Source organism: Hemiscyllium ocellatum, chromosome 2, assembly GCF_020745735.1.
Source record: "Hemiscyllium ocellatum isolate sHemOce1 chromosome 2, sHemOce1.pat.X.cur, whole genome shotgun sequence".
In the NCBI taxonomy this organism is placed as follows: Eukaryota; Metazoa; Chordata; class Chondrichthyes; order Orectolobiformes; family Hemiscylliidae; genus Hemiscyllium; species Hemiscyllium ocellatum.
Genome location: NC_083402.1, coordinates 60334029 through 60348506, shown reverse-complemented (window position 1 = coordinate 60348506; position 14478 = coordinate 60334029). Strand labels below are relative to the sequence as shown.

At 40.0% G+C, this 14478-nt stretch overlaps 1 protein-coding gene across 3 annotated transcripts in view; it reads left to right on the top strand.

Annotated features, from left to right (window-relative positions):
* Window positions 1-14478, top strand: part of st8sia4 (ST8 alpha-N-acetyl-neuraminide alpha-2,8-sialyltransferase 4) — a 71255-nt gene that overhangs the window by 25714 nt on the left and 31063 nt on the right. For all 3 annotated transcript variants that reach the window (XR_009645531.1, XR_009645530.1, XM_060836994.1), the window contains exon 4: window positions 8001-8294. Coding sequence is in view for 1 of the 3 variants with exons in the window: in XM_060836994.1 (XP_060692977.1) it covers window positions 8001-8294 (294 nt within the window). In the remaining 2 variants the exon portion in view is untranslated. The remainder of the gene's footprint in view (window positions 1-8000; window positions 8295-14478) is intronic.

The window sequence follows — 14478 nt, the reverse complement described above, 5'->3', positions numbered from 1 at the left end:
CATCCTCATCTCTGCCTTAAAAGAGTGACCCATTAACCTGAGATTTGGTTGCCAGTTTACACAGAGGGAAACAGACTTTCCGCATCGACCCTGTCAAGCCCACTACGAATCTTGTGTGTTTCAATAAGGTCTTCTCTCATTTTTCTAAACTCCAATGAGTACAAGCTCCAACTACTCAGCCTCCTTTCATAAGAAAATATCTCCAGACCCAGAATCAACATGTGAACGTTCCTTGAACTGTCTACATTGCCATACATCTTTCTCTTGATAAGGAGATCAAACAGTTCACGGTATTTTAATTGTGGTCTAATGGATGGTTTTAACAAGACCTTTGTTTAGATTAAAGTGGTGCTGGAAAAGCACAGCAGGTCAGGCAGCATCCGAGGAGCAGCAAATCGATGTTTCGAGCAAAAGCTGACCTGTCTATTTTAGACTTTATTCTCTTTGAAGTAACGGTCAACAAGCTATTTGCTTTTGTTATACCCACTGAACGTGGGTACTAGCCTTTAGTGATTCATGTACAAAAACCCTCTGTGTTGTACCTTCCCGCTGTATTTCCTCCGTTTTAATAATATTCAGCTCTTCTGTACTTCCTGCCAAGGTGCATAAGCTCATATTTTTCCACATGTTCCTATTAATTCCAAATTTGCTAGGGTTCCTTATTGTGATATTCAATTAAATGTAGTCTAATGTTTCACCTTCTGTCTGGAATTCGGCTCTTTTTATCATGTTTGGACATTAGTCATTGAAACTGTGCATTAGCGAGCACATCTTTACTGAGCAACTGCTGCTGGAGTTATGAACCCAGCTGATGGTAACACTGGACAAATCAGATCTCAGAATGAAACCTAGCTTGATAGATCATAAGTTTTATTTTGCAGTTCATTATCAGAGTGGTTAGTCACTGAACATATTCACACTGGGCTGCTAAGATTAACACAAGACCATAAATTTATTATGCTAAAGAAATAAAAAGTCAGAAAAAGCTAAATCTATGTAGTTATTGATTATAACTGCAGGGAGTTATGTTGGAGTGGTACAGAACCTTGCTGAGGCCACATCTGGTGTTCTGTGTCACCACACTACAGGTGGGACATGACTGCACGTGGAGGGAGTGCAAAGGAGATTCACCAGTATATTGCCTGGGATGGAATGTTTCAGCTATGAGAGAGTTGGCCAAAGAAGGTAGGGGTGTGAACCTGTTGAGGTGTGCAAGATCATAATGGGCATGGATAAAGCTAATAGAAATAATCTGTGCCCCTTAGTTGACGTGTCAATGACAAAGATATAATTTTAAAGTGAAAGACAGGAGATTTTAGAAGGGATTTTAGGAAAATATTTTCACTTGTGGGATGTTGGGGATCTGGAATGCACTGCTCGGGAGATTAGCTGAGGTGGAAAATCTCCCAACATTTAAAAAAGTACTTGGATGAGCATTTGACATGTCATAACATTCAAGGCTTGGTGCAGCTAAGTGGTACTAGTGGAGGTAATGATGTATTTTGGCACAACAGGTTAATTCGGCTGAAGGATCTTCTTGTATTCTGTATGATTTTATGATTCCTTGTCATTTCAACTAAGTCTTGTCTTCCAGTGATTGGAAGAGATGGTTTGAATGCCTGGCCTGTCATTTTTCAGTACCTGTTTAAGTGCCATCTTTTAACTTGATGCCACTAAAACTGGTGAGATTGTCAGGTTTCACATTGTCAAAGGCATCCTGACCTTGTTTAGTCCATTCAAATTTCTTGCCTTCAATAAGTTCATCAGGGGAGCCACTGCAGTGCTGAACTTCAGAACAAACGTTTGATAGAGGTAATTTAATATCTAAGCATTCATGTTTTCGTAAATGTTCTTCCCAGGTTTGGCTCAACATGACAAAATGAACAGCTCGGTTGAGTCACTAAGGGTTTGGTCTTGTTGGTAATGCACCACTGATAATAACATGTCCAGCCATGACAGTTCTCCTTGTCTGTCTGCACAAATAGATTTACAAGTCTGTAAATTTTGTGAGTGACTTTGACAGTTTTCTGGGAGTTAGCATACAGCTTTTTAAGCTTCTCTGTATTATCCAGACTGATGACTGAAGGGTCGGCTTTTGAATTTTCTTTTACTAGTTCATTTTTAAATTTTCTTGTGCTCAATAATTCTTCCACTGTTGTAAAAATGCTTTCATTCTGACCATCCTCCATGTGTTTCTCCCTCAACTACCTTTCCATGTTTCCTTTGTGTTTTTATCTCCTCCGTCTCCAAAGCAAACAATTCTTTACCTCCACCTCTCATTTCCTTTCTTTCATTTCCTTTTTCAATTTTTCTTTCTATTCTCTTTCTCTTCTGGTTATCCATCAATCATTCATATTATCTCCATGTCTTGCATAATTTGCTGGAGGTAAGATCATGTATTGCAATGTGAGAAGGGGAGAAGTAATGACACAGCTTTGTTTGACCCCTGTTTTCACTGAGATAGGGTCGTCATGTAAAGGAGTTGACCTGTGTGACCTGTGCTTTGACTAAGGCACATCTTTGCATTGTGCTTCTAGTTCTTTTTGTCTATTTGTTAGCTGTTGGTCTCTGATTCCTTCTGCATGGAAATAAATTGATTCTTAATGTTTGTTTATACTAGACAGAAGCATCGAGCCCTTGTTTGGCGGTATGGCCAAAGTATCTCTAATTGTGGCACTAGCCCAGCTGATTCTAAGTCCTTGCTATCATGAGATTGGGATACCACTGACTAGGGCATCATGTATTGCCCATCCTTAACCATTCAGATGGCAGTTAAGAGTCATTGCTGTCACATTGCTGGTGTGAGTCCGGGGTCACGTTTGGGTCAGACCAGGTAACAGGTGGCAAATTTCCTTCCCTAAGGGAATTAGTGAACTTGATAGGTTTTTAACAACAATAAACATATAACTTACATTGTCTGTTGGCCATTTGCCTAGTTCTTTTAAAATTCCAGATTCATACTGAATCCAATTTTCACCATCTGCTATGTTTTTTTGATTCCAGTGCAAGAAAATAGAGGCTTGAAAAATGAGAAAACACTGGGGTTTTTTTTGCATCCTATTTAAATAAGGTTGATTACCAGAAATATTTGTGAAATCTTGGCACTCAACCTTCTCTAAGTTAATCTTTCCACCACAGTTTTCCTTCTCATTGGGATTTAGTCAAGGTCTAGTTTCATGTTGTGCTGTACAGGACATTGGTTAGGCCGCTGTTGGAATATTGCGTGCAGTTCTGGTCTCCTTCCTATCAGAAAGATGATGTGAAACTTGAAAAGATTCAGAAAAGATTTCCAAGGATGTTGCCAGGGTTGGAGGATTTGAGCTATAGGGAGAGGCTAAACAGGCTGGTGCTGTTTTCCCTGGAGCGTCAGAGGCTGAGGGGTGATCTTATAGAGGTTTAAAAAATTATGAGGGGCATGGAACGGATAAATAGGTAAAGTCTTTTTCCTGGAGTCAAGGAGTCCAGAACTAGAGGGCATATGTTTAGGGTGAGAGGGGAAAGATATAAAAGAGACATCAGGGGCAACTTTTTCACTCAGAGGGTGGTACGTGTCTGGAATGAGCTGCCAGAGGAAGTGGTGGAGGCTGGTACAATTGCAACATTTAAGAGGCATTTGGATGGGTATATGAATAGGAAAGGTTTGGAGGGATATGGGCCGGGTGCTGGCAGGTGGGACTGGATTGGGTTGGGATATCTGGTTGGCATGGACGGGTTGGACCGAAGTGTGTGTTTCCATGCTGTACATCTCTATGACTGTATGACTCTATCTCGTCAAATAACTGATGAAACTACCCTTCATTCAGCTCCCTTGATTTCGAGCATAGAATCCCTGCTCTTATACCTGAGACCTTGACCAATGAAGGAAAGTGTCCTATGTACTTTCTTGACTAATTTATCTGTCTGCCTTGTGTTTTCAGCAACCCTGTTAGCTGTGGGGTCGCATTCTAAAGTCCTCTTCTTCTCCATTTCTGGGTACTCAACCACTTATCGTGCATATTTTCATTTTTTTAGCCTCCCCAAGTACCATTATTTTATAATTATCTAGAATTTTATTGATCACTTTTCTGCTTATGTCACCATCCATTGATATTTTCTTGCAGTGACAGTTTTCTTAATCACTAATGACCAAGGGGTCAATTTCCATATCATTTGCAAACTTCTTAGTCATGCCCACTACATTTGAGTTTAAATCATTGATGCAAACAATGAACAGTTTGTAATCCAGTACCCTGCCCCCACCTCGGAACAACCTCCCAGTTGCAAACGTATTTGTCAACCATTACCCTGTGCTTTCTGCCATTGAACCAACTTTGGATCCAACTTGCCATTAGCCCTTGGATTCCATTAACTTCTAAACTTCTGACTAGCCTGTCATTAAGAAAAAAGTCAAAGAACTGCAGATGCTGGCAATCAGAAAAAAAATCAGAAATTGCTGTGGAAACACAATGGGTCTGGCAGCATCTGTGGAGAGAAAGCAGAATTAATAGTTCAGGTTCAGTGACCCTTCTTCTGAAATAATAATAGCTAGGAAAAGGTTAGCATTTATCCTAGAAAAAGGGTGGGAGGAGGGGAAAGGAGTAAACAATAGGTGGACTTAGAGCCCAATCACAGAGAGAGAGCAACAATTGGGCAGACAAAGGATTGGGTAAAGGTCAGCCTCAGAGAATGAATAGCTACTAATGGGAACCATTATTAACTAACAATGGGTTTTTTGTGGTAGCATCTCCTGTGATGACAAGGCTTGGTTTGTGAGATGGTTGGGGTAAGGACATGGGAGAAAGTGTACAGGCCCTAAAATTACTGAACACGACGTTGAGTCCAGTAGCTGCAGGTTTCCCAAGCAGAAACTGAGATGTTGTTCTTCCAGCCAGGGGTGAATTTTGCTGAGGCATTGTAACAAACCCAAGTCAAAGATAGTGGCTGGGGAACACAGTGATCTGTTGAAGTGGAAGGAAAACAGAAGCACAGTTATTTTTGCAGACAGAACATTGGTACAGTGCAAAGTGATCGCCCAGTCTGCTCTTCATCTCCCCATTGTCGAGAAGATCACATTGTGAGCTCTGAATACAGTAGACTGGATTGAATGATGTGTAGATAAATCAATGCTTCTCCTAGAAAGTTTGTCTGGGGCCTTAGCTAGTCAGGAGGGAGCAAGTAAATGGATTGGTGTTTCAAGTTCTGCGATTACATGGGAAGGTGCCATGGAGGTGTGAGGAAGCATTGGCCATGGAGGAGGAGTGGACCAGGATGTCCCAAAGGGAATGGTCCCTGCAAAAGCTGACACGGGAGAGGAGGGGAATACGTCTGGTGTTGGCACCCCACTGGACGTGGCAGAAATCCATCTAATGATCCTTTAGATGTGGACGCTGCTGGGATGGTAGGTGAGGACAATGGGGACCTTATCACTGTTGTGGGAGGAAAGAAAGGGGGTGCAGACTGAAGTGTGGGAGATGGGTTGGACTCTACTGAGAGCTCTGTCAACAATAGTGATGGGGAGTCCTCAATTGAGGAAGAAGGTGGACATTTTGAAGGCTCCCTTGTTGAAGTTGGCATTGTCAGAACAGATGAAACAGAGACAGTAGAACTGGGAAAATGGACTAGAATCATTACAGAAAGCAGGATGTGAGGATGTAAGGTCCTGGTAACTGTGGAGTCATGAGTTTGTAGTAAATATTGGTGGCCAGCCTATCCACAGAAATGAAAATGGAGATGTCAAGGAACGGAAGGGGTGAGTTAGAGATGGACAGGTGAAGGTCAGAGCAAGGTGGAAATTGGAGATGAAATTGGTTAATTTTTTCCAATTCTGGACGAGAGAGAAGTAGCACTAATGATGTCATTGATGTTCTGGACAAAGAGTTGTGGGTGGGTGCTAGAACAAGGCGTGTTCCATGTGCCCCCAAGGAGACAGGCAGAAGTTGAGCTCATGGCCACACCTTTGATGGGAAGGATGTGGGAGGGGTTAAAGGTGTAGTTGCACAGGGTGAGGATGAGCTCAGCCAGGGGAGGAGGGTGGTGGTATTGGAGACAGTTCAGAAGTGGAGAGCCCTGTGATCATACTGATGGGGGATGCACGTGTGAAAAAATTGTACACCCAGGGTGAAGAGGATGTGACTAGAGCCCGCAAACTAAAAATTCTTAAACTGCTGTAAAGCATCAAAAGAATCACAGATGTAAGTGGGAAGGAACTGGACAAGGGGAGAAACAAGTCAAATCAAGGTAGAAAGAGATGGGTTCTGTGGGGCAGGAAAAGGCAGAAAACAAAGGATCTTCCCAGACGGTCCTGTTTGTGGATTTTGGGAAGGGGTTAGAAGTGAGCTGTGCAGGTTTGAGGGCCTGTAAGCCTAGAGGCAGCAGAAGGGAGATCACAGGATGAAATGAAATTAGTGGCCATTGTGGACACAATGGTCTGATGTTAAGTGGTGGGGTCGTGGTCAAGCATGTCTGAAAGGTGGCACTCAGCCTTCACAATTGCAGAGGTCAGTATGCCAGATTGTCATACTTCGGACATTGTCAATAGCCCTCCTAACATCTACTTAGAATCCATCAAACATGCTACCCTTATCATCCATCCTTGTTACTTACTCAAAAATATTCAAAAGCTTTATTAGCTGATACTTGTAACAAATCCATATTAACTATCCTTGATTAATTTGCATCACTCTATTTGTCATATCTCTCAAAATATTTCCAATAATTTTTCCATCACCTTTAGTTGGGTTGACTGGTCTGTAATAACTCAGTTTATCACTCCCTTTCTTTTTGAAGAGAGTAGTTGTAGAACAAGATGAAGATTGACTGAGAACAAATGTTTTAAATTATAGAAATTCTAATTCAATGAGGTTGATCTTTTTAGTTAGCCCTTGCAAGAAACCTTAATGTAAAGGGAAAGTAACATTTATACAGTCTGAGAAGAGAGTAATAATTAGTTGGCAATTAGAGTCTCATTGATAGAAGATATTGCCAAAGAGAATGCACTATCTAGATGATGATAGACAGTTAACTGCCAAACTTTGTTAAATTTTAAACCAAGCAGGTTCATTCTGATTGGTCATGTCATTGCCTAAGAAACAAATTGGAAAATGGTTGTCACTTACATTGTTGAGATTAAACTTGTGCTGTGATTGCACATATTATTTCTGCCAACAAAGAATGTGATCATATATATTAATATACGCAGCTTCTGTTATGCTACATATGTAGGCCATATATCCCCAAAACTGTTTAAGCATATCTCACAGCATATCCCTTTACTTGTTCACGATGAGCAAAGTATTGACTGTGCCCAATCAATCTAAGCTTGCAAAACACAAAACACAGTGTCCACTATTAGATTTGATTCTACAACTGGACAACATTTATCAAATAATGCTGAGCGTGACTGGAGCTTATCTGGCGGGCCTTTCAATTCAACACACAGCTCAGTGTACATTATCATGAGCTGTTCCCATGAGGTTCTTGTTTCATTGATGTCTCCCCCAGCAGATGCTATGCAACACTGAGTTGAACTGGCCTGCAGCACATGCTTTGTTGAGAATACCAGTCAGCCACTTAAATCGTGCAGAAGCAGACAGCAGTGCACCTGGACAATGGGATCATGGGAGTACCTTGTGTCCATGCTGTAATCAGCAAATGTGAATTTTATCTGCTGCCCACCTCATTTCCAATGGAAATGGAGAGATTGCAGAGCGTAGACCTTACGCTCAAAAATTGGTGCAAACAGATTTTTATTTGTACCTTATTATAAGAACAAAAATCGTACTCACATTAAATAATAGATTGTTTGAATAGTTTTTGATTATTTCCATAGGCTGTCATTTATTTCTGAACTGAAAATGTGTTGCTGGTTAAAGCACAGCAGGTCAGGCAGCATCCAAGGAATAGGAAATTCGACGTTTCGGGCATAAGCCCTTCATCAGGAATTTTTACCCATTTATTTCTGAATTCTAATACATACATTTATTCGAACAGAATCTAATGGACATTTTTTTTTATTTGTGCAGGTGTAATCTTGCACCCCTTGTGGAATACGCTAATGATGTTGGACTCAAATCTGATTTTGTCACTATGAATCCATCAGTCGTCCAAAGAGCTTTTGGAAGTCTTCGGAATGAGACAGATCGAGAGAAATTTGTCAACAGACTGACAGTGTTGAATGACAGTGTTCTGTGGATCCCTGCGTTCATGGTCAAAGGTGGGGAAAAATACGTTGAATATGTAAATGAGCTGATTCTGAAGAACAGACTGAACATTCAGACAGCTTACCCATCCCTGCGGCTCATACATGCTGTCCGAGGGTAAGTGTATCTTCAGTGCTCAGGCGAGGTTCGCTATGTGTGTTGGATTGTGAAATAGATAGAATTTTGTATGTCTGCTGGTCAGGGATGTGTGATGTTTAGACCAGCAACATTAAACACTCAGCATGGTAATATGAGTGAACTGTTGTATCGAATAATTAGCTTTCTGAAAAATATCAAACACTTTAATCCAAGCTGTTAGAAAAAGAAGCTGTTGGGATTAACGAGTAATCAGTTTTGCATGTATTTTCTGCATAACTTGACTTGTGCATGTAAACAATATATCACCTTTCAATTTAATCATAGAGCTTGAATCTGTAAGTGTCAGTGTGTAACCTTCCCAACACTAAATGAGATAAAGAATAGGTGACATGAAGAAAAATTTGATTGGAGCCTGCCATTATTTTGAACAGTGCACAAAAATGAATCCTTTCTCAGTAGGATAGTGTGCAAAGGGCTTATGATTGATATCATCATTTAATTTTTTTGCAGTTACAATCTTTCCCAACCATAAATCCATCTATCAGCAACATTCCAAGGCAGTGCAAGTCAAAAGATTACTATTGAAAAGTTAATAGCCATTCACCCTTCTGTAATGCACTTTTGTCTGATGAGTGTCTGCCTTCATGGAAGTGAATGGTTTGCTCACGAATAAAGCTGTAAATAATCTTTACTGATGTTACAAACACGTGCTATACAAGTAACAAATACCCTGCGTCCATGTTAAAGAATATGTTGCAAATTAAATCACTGCATAGTGAGGATGTTTAGTTTAAGGTGAAAATTGTTCATTGTATATCAGACTGGTTTGAATCAGAGATTCCACTCCATTAATGGAGTGGACCTTACACATTCCAATAATTTATTGGAAAATTGCAAGTGCATTCCAGCTAAATGGGAGGTTACCTCTTAGGAACCAACGGGAACATGTTGTTCTATTACTCAAATAAGTGGTTGATTTGAGTTTCATTGTCCTTATTAATCCTGGTAATCATTATGTTTTCCTGCTAGCTTTAAAATAAATGTTTAAAACTGTTCATTTTTTTTTGTTTCTTTGGTATAAAGAGGAAGTACATTGTTCCAAATTTTCCCAAATCCCTAAATATGATGATGGGTGATACCTACATGCTGACAGATTTTTCTTAGTGTTCATTATCATGTCTTATGCTTTAAAACTGCTGACCAGAAGCAAGTTTCTTCATTCAATGCTCAGTTTTCAATCCAATCCCTGGAGAGTAATGATGTTTGATGAGGGAAACCTCTGAACAAAACTCTCATTCCCAGACTACCTTTAAAACATCAAACAATATAATATGTGACAATAGAGAATTCAGTATGTAGGCAACAATCTTCCATTTACAGCCCTCAGGGACGTTGATTCAACTCAGTGGAATATGCTTTCCTCCTTAACTACTCAGTTGTAAGGATACTGTTGAAGTTTATGAATGAACTGGGAGTATAAAATGTTCATTGCTCAAATGTACATTAAATGTTGGACCAAAATAATGTCATGAAGCAGAAATATTTATACTATTTGACAAATTAGATAATATGCGATGAATCCAATGTATTTTTCCAATAACATAGAAGTAACCATGTTCAACGTTCTTCAGTGAATGTCCTATGAAGATAAATCTTGTTTATCTAACTTTTTGGCGTTTTCAGATGATGCAATAGAGAGAGTTAATAAGAATAATGCAGTTGATACCATGTACATGGACTTGCAAAAGGCAAAAGGCATTTGATAAAATGCTCCACAATAGTCTTGTTATCAAACTCAAAGCTGATGGAATAAAGAGGACAGTGGCAGCATAGATTCGATGTCGGACCTTTCAGTACGTGCAAATGGTACAAAACTTAGAACTATTCTCAGCTATGATCTATGATCTATGACAGTGATAGATTTCAAGACGTCACAGGAAGGTTGGTCGAAAGGTGGACATGTGACGGGTTTAATACAGAGAAATGAAACTTAATATATTTTGGTAGGAAGAACAAGAAGAGGCATTGTAAAACAAAGGGCACAATTCTAAAGATTGTGCAGGAGCAGAGGGATCTTGATGTTTATATGCACTAGTCATTGAAGGTAGTTGAAGGTAGCATTGTACGTTGAAAAATGATCATTGAGATACGTGGTACCCCAGGCATTATACACAGAAGCATAGACTATCAAAGAAAATAAACTATAGTGAACCTTTATAGACGATGAAAAAAGAGTTGTATTTTGTGTAATTCTGGGCACCACACTTCAGGAAGGTTTTCTTCCCTAAAAGAAACCAATGACTCTGCTCACCTTCGTGACATAGGAACAAACAAAATAGGAGAAGTAGGCAATTCAAACCCTCAGCCTGCAAGAGCAGAAGATGTTTCTACCAGTGGGAGAGACTAAGACCCGAAGGCACAACCTCAGAGTGAAGGGATGACCCTTTAGAACTGAGATCGACCCTTTAGAACTGAGATGAGATGGAATTTCTTCAGTTTTTTAGAAGGCTGTAGAGTCCAAATCATTGAGTATCCTTAAGACAGAGATAGATAAGGTACTTGATTAGTAAAAGGATCAAACATTATAGGGAGAAAGCAGGAAAATGGGCTTGAGAAGCATTTCAGCCATGATCAAATGGTGGAGCAGACTTGATAGGACAAATGACCAAATTCTGCTCTTATGGTCACTGCCATTCAACAAGATCATGATTGATTTGTTTCTGTTTCGAGTTCCCTGGGCTGACTCTTACCAAATTTTGGCAAAGTGTCAATCTCTCTGAGATCTAGTGAGTTTTCTCTGAGGATCATCCCATGGCTGCCATTGTGGTGCCCCCATTATCCAATAGTAGTATGATTTGTTCATTCACTGTAGCTGAACTGATTCATCCAATCTATGTATAAATTAAAATCACCTTCCATTATCAGTGCATTGTTCTCATGAGTTTTCATTATAACTTCCTGCATACCCAGTTGAATGCAATGTTTACTGTTAGAGGACCTGTGAACTATTCTTGTCAGGTGACTTCCTGCCTTTGTTATTTCTTATCTCTCCCAGACTGATTCTACAAGTTGATCTTAGAAATAAGATAATCTCTGTATTATATTAATGTTACCTTTAAATAACAAAGTTAACCTTTTTGCCTTTTCCCCATTTTTCTGTCCGGGAATATTACCTACCCTTGAATATCCATGCTTCGGTCTTCGTCAATTTTCAGAAAGGAGAGATCAGCTGAAAAGAGCCAGCTCTGACATTCAGTAAAATCGGTTCTGACCTGTTTGTGTTCTGAATTCCACATTTCTATTTTTTCATGATAACCTTTGATATCCTTGCCTAATATAAATCTATCTTTTTCTGCTTTACAAATATTTAATGATCTCTTTTCCATCCCTTTTCGGGCAGAGAGTTCTAAAGTCACACAATTCTCGGAGAGAAAATAATTCTCCTGAACTCTGTTCTAATAGGGCAATCTTTAATTTAGAAATGGGACCACCTGGTTCTGAACTCACACTCAAGAGGAAACATCCTTCCTATAGCCACCTTGCCAAGATCGTTCATGATCTTATCTATATCAATCAAATTTCCTCTCACTCTTCTAAAGTCCAGTGATAGACAAGCCCAGCCACACCAACCTATACTCATAAGATAACATTCTCAGTCAAGGTCTCATTCTATTTAACCTCCTTTGAACCATCTCCAATGCATTTACATTATTCCTTAAAAAATATAGACTCAAGTGCCAATATCTGTCTGGATCTCAGAACTCTGTAGTCATCCTTGGTGGAATTAGTACTAGGTTTTCTTTTAATCCATCCTGCTAAAGTGAACAATTTCACATTTCTCCACATGAAACTCAATCTGGGAGACTTTTGACTGCATAGTCAAATCTATCTATTTCAGCATGAAATATTCCAACATCCTGTTCACAGCATACTTTTGTACATACTTGTGTGTCATCTGTTATAAAACGTTGAGGCCCCAACACAGTCCATTCCAATACCCCACTCAACATTTCCTGACAATCAGAAAAAGACCCAGTTTTGCAACTCTGTTTTCAGTCAGTTCCATTTGTACTAGTATGTTACCCCCTACAATTCCTAATGAAGTGCTCTTGCCCAAAATGTCGATTCTCCTGCTCCTTGGATGCTGCCTGACCTGCTGTGCTTTTCCAGCACCCCAGTCTTGACTGTTACCCCCTATACCATAAGCTTCTACTTTGTAAATGATCTTTTCTGTGGCACCATGTCAAATATTTTCTGGAAGTCCAAGTACATTAATAGGCAACACTTTATCCATTAGAACATAGAGACAGAAGTGGTCCATTTAGCCCCTCAAGCCTGTTCTTCTATTCAATGAGATCATGGCTGATTTGTGGCCTAACTCCACTTACCTGCCATGGCCCCATTTATTAATATTTTTGCTTTGTAACATTTGTCCATCTCCGATTTAAAACTAACAATGGATCCAGCATTAACTGCTGTTTGTGGAAGAGAGGTCCAAACATCTACCATCCTTTGTCTCTAGAATTGCTTCCCGACATCTCTCCTGAATGGTCTGGCCCAGATTCTCAGACTATGTCCCCTATTTCTAGAATCCTCAACTAGTGGAAATAGTTTATCTTCATCAACCCTCTCATTTCCTGTCAATATCTTGAAAATTTCAATCAGATTGAAATCACTTCAATTCTAAATCCTAGCGAGCTGCACGTTTTCCTACAGATAACTCCAATAACTTGGTTAAATATGATTTTCCTTTCACAAAATCAAGGTAACTCTTCTGATTACCTTGTGTTTTTTTTAACTGTGCAGCTAAAACCTCTGTAATGATCAATTCTAGCTTGTGATGATAAAACGTGACAAATGGTTCAGAATGTATTCTCTCCATGAGTCTCTCAACTTGAATAGGGTCAATGAACATGATGCATGTCAATACTCCAACACTCTGCTCCTCTACAGAGGAGAAAGACCAGTTCTGAAATGAGATTGACATTGCTATCAGCTGCATCCCTAAACCAGAATATCTTTATCTACATTGGAACTACAGTGCATGAGTGGGAATGGAATATAGCTTAGACAGCATGGCGAAGAAAAATACACCAGATTGGATAGAGACTGTTTGTGCTTTGATGATACAACAAGCTTTGTGTAATTACCAACCTGTTTCTCCAAGAGACATCCACATTCAGGCTGTTGACTACAGCTGGATCTGATCACAACAAAAATGATTCTGAACAGATTCTCAATGAGTAACATTCATACCGCACTAGTGCCAGGCAGAGTTATCTCAGCTGCAGGGCATCACTCCAGGAGTTCCAGAGGGTAGCGTCCTTGGGAACACCACAAAATGCATGTTCCCCATTGACCAACTCACCATTGTGACATTGAAATATATCATTGTTCCTTCACTGTTACTGGCCCAAAATCCTGGAACTCCATTCCTGATGGCATTGTGAGTGAATGTACTGCAGTGGTTCAAGAGTGCAACTCACCATCCCCTTCTCAAGGGTAGCTCAGAATGGGGCAATAAATGCTGGCCAAACCAGCGATGCTTATATTCGATGAGTGAAAAAACATGACCGACTTGAACAAGCGAGAATTGAAACCCTTGACAGTCAATATCATTATTATTGCTGAATACCCCAACTGTTAAGTACCTGGGGGTTACCATTGACCAGAAATTAAACTGGACCAGATATATAAATACTGTGGCTACAAGAGGCAAGGGATTCTGTGGCGAATAACTCACCTCCTGTCTCTCCAATGTGGCCACCATCTACATGGCACCTACAGTCAAAAGATGTGATGAAGTACTCTCCATTGCCCTAGTTGAATGGTTTTCCAACAATACAGAAGAAACCAATTGGACAAAATTGTCCACTTGCTTGACACCCTATCCACTACCTTTAACATTTATTTTTCAGCATAAGACCACAGTGAAAACAATCTTCAAGGTGCACTGCAGTAACTCACCAAGTCTCCTGTGATAGCATCTTCCAAGTCTATGACTCCCAGCACCTTTAAAGGTGCTGATGCATTGAATCACAACCCTGACAAGTTAACCTTCAAGTCACAGACCAAGCTGACTTGAACTATATCACTGTGCCTTCACTGTCACTGTGCCTTGGAACTCCTTACCTAATAGATTTGTGGGTGTCTAACTGAAAAAGATTGCTTTAAGTTAACAAAGCAGCTCACTGTACCAGGG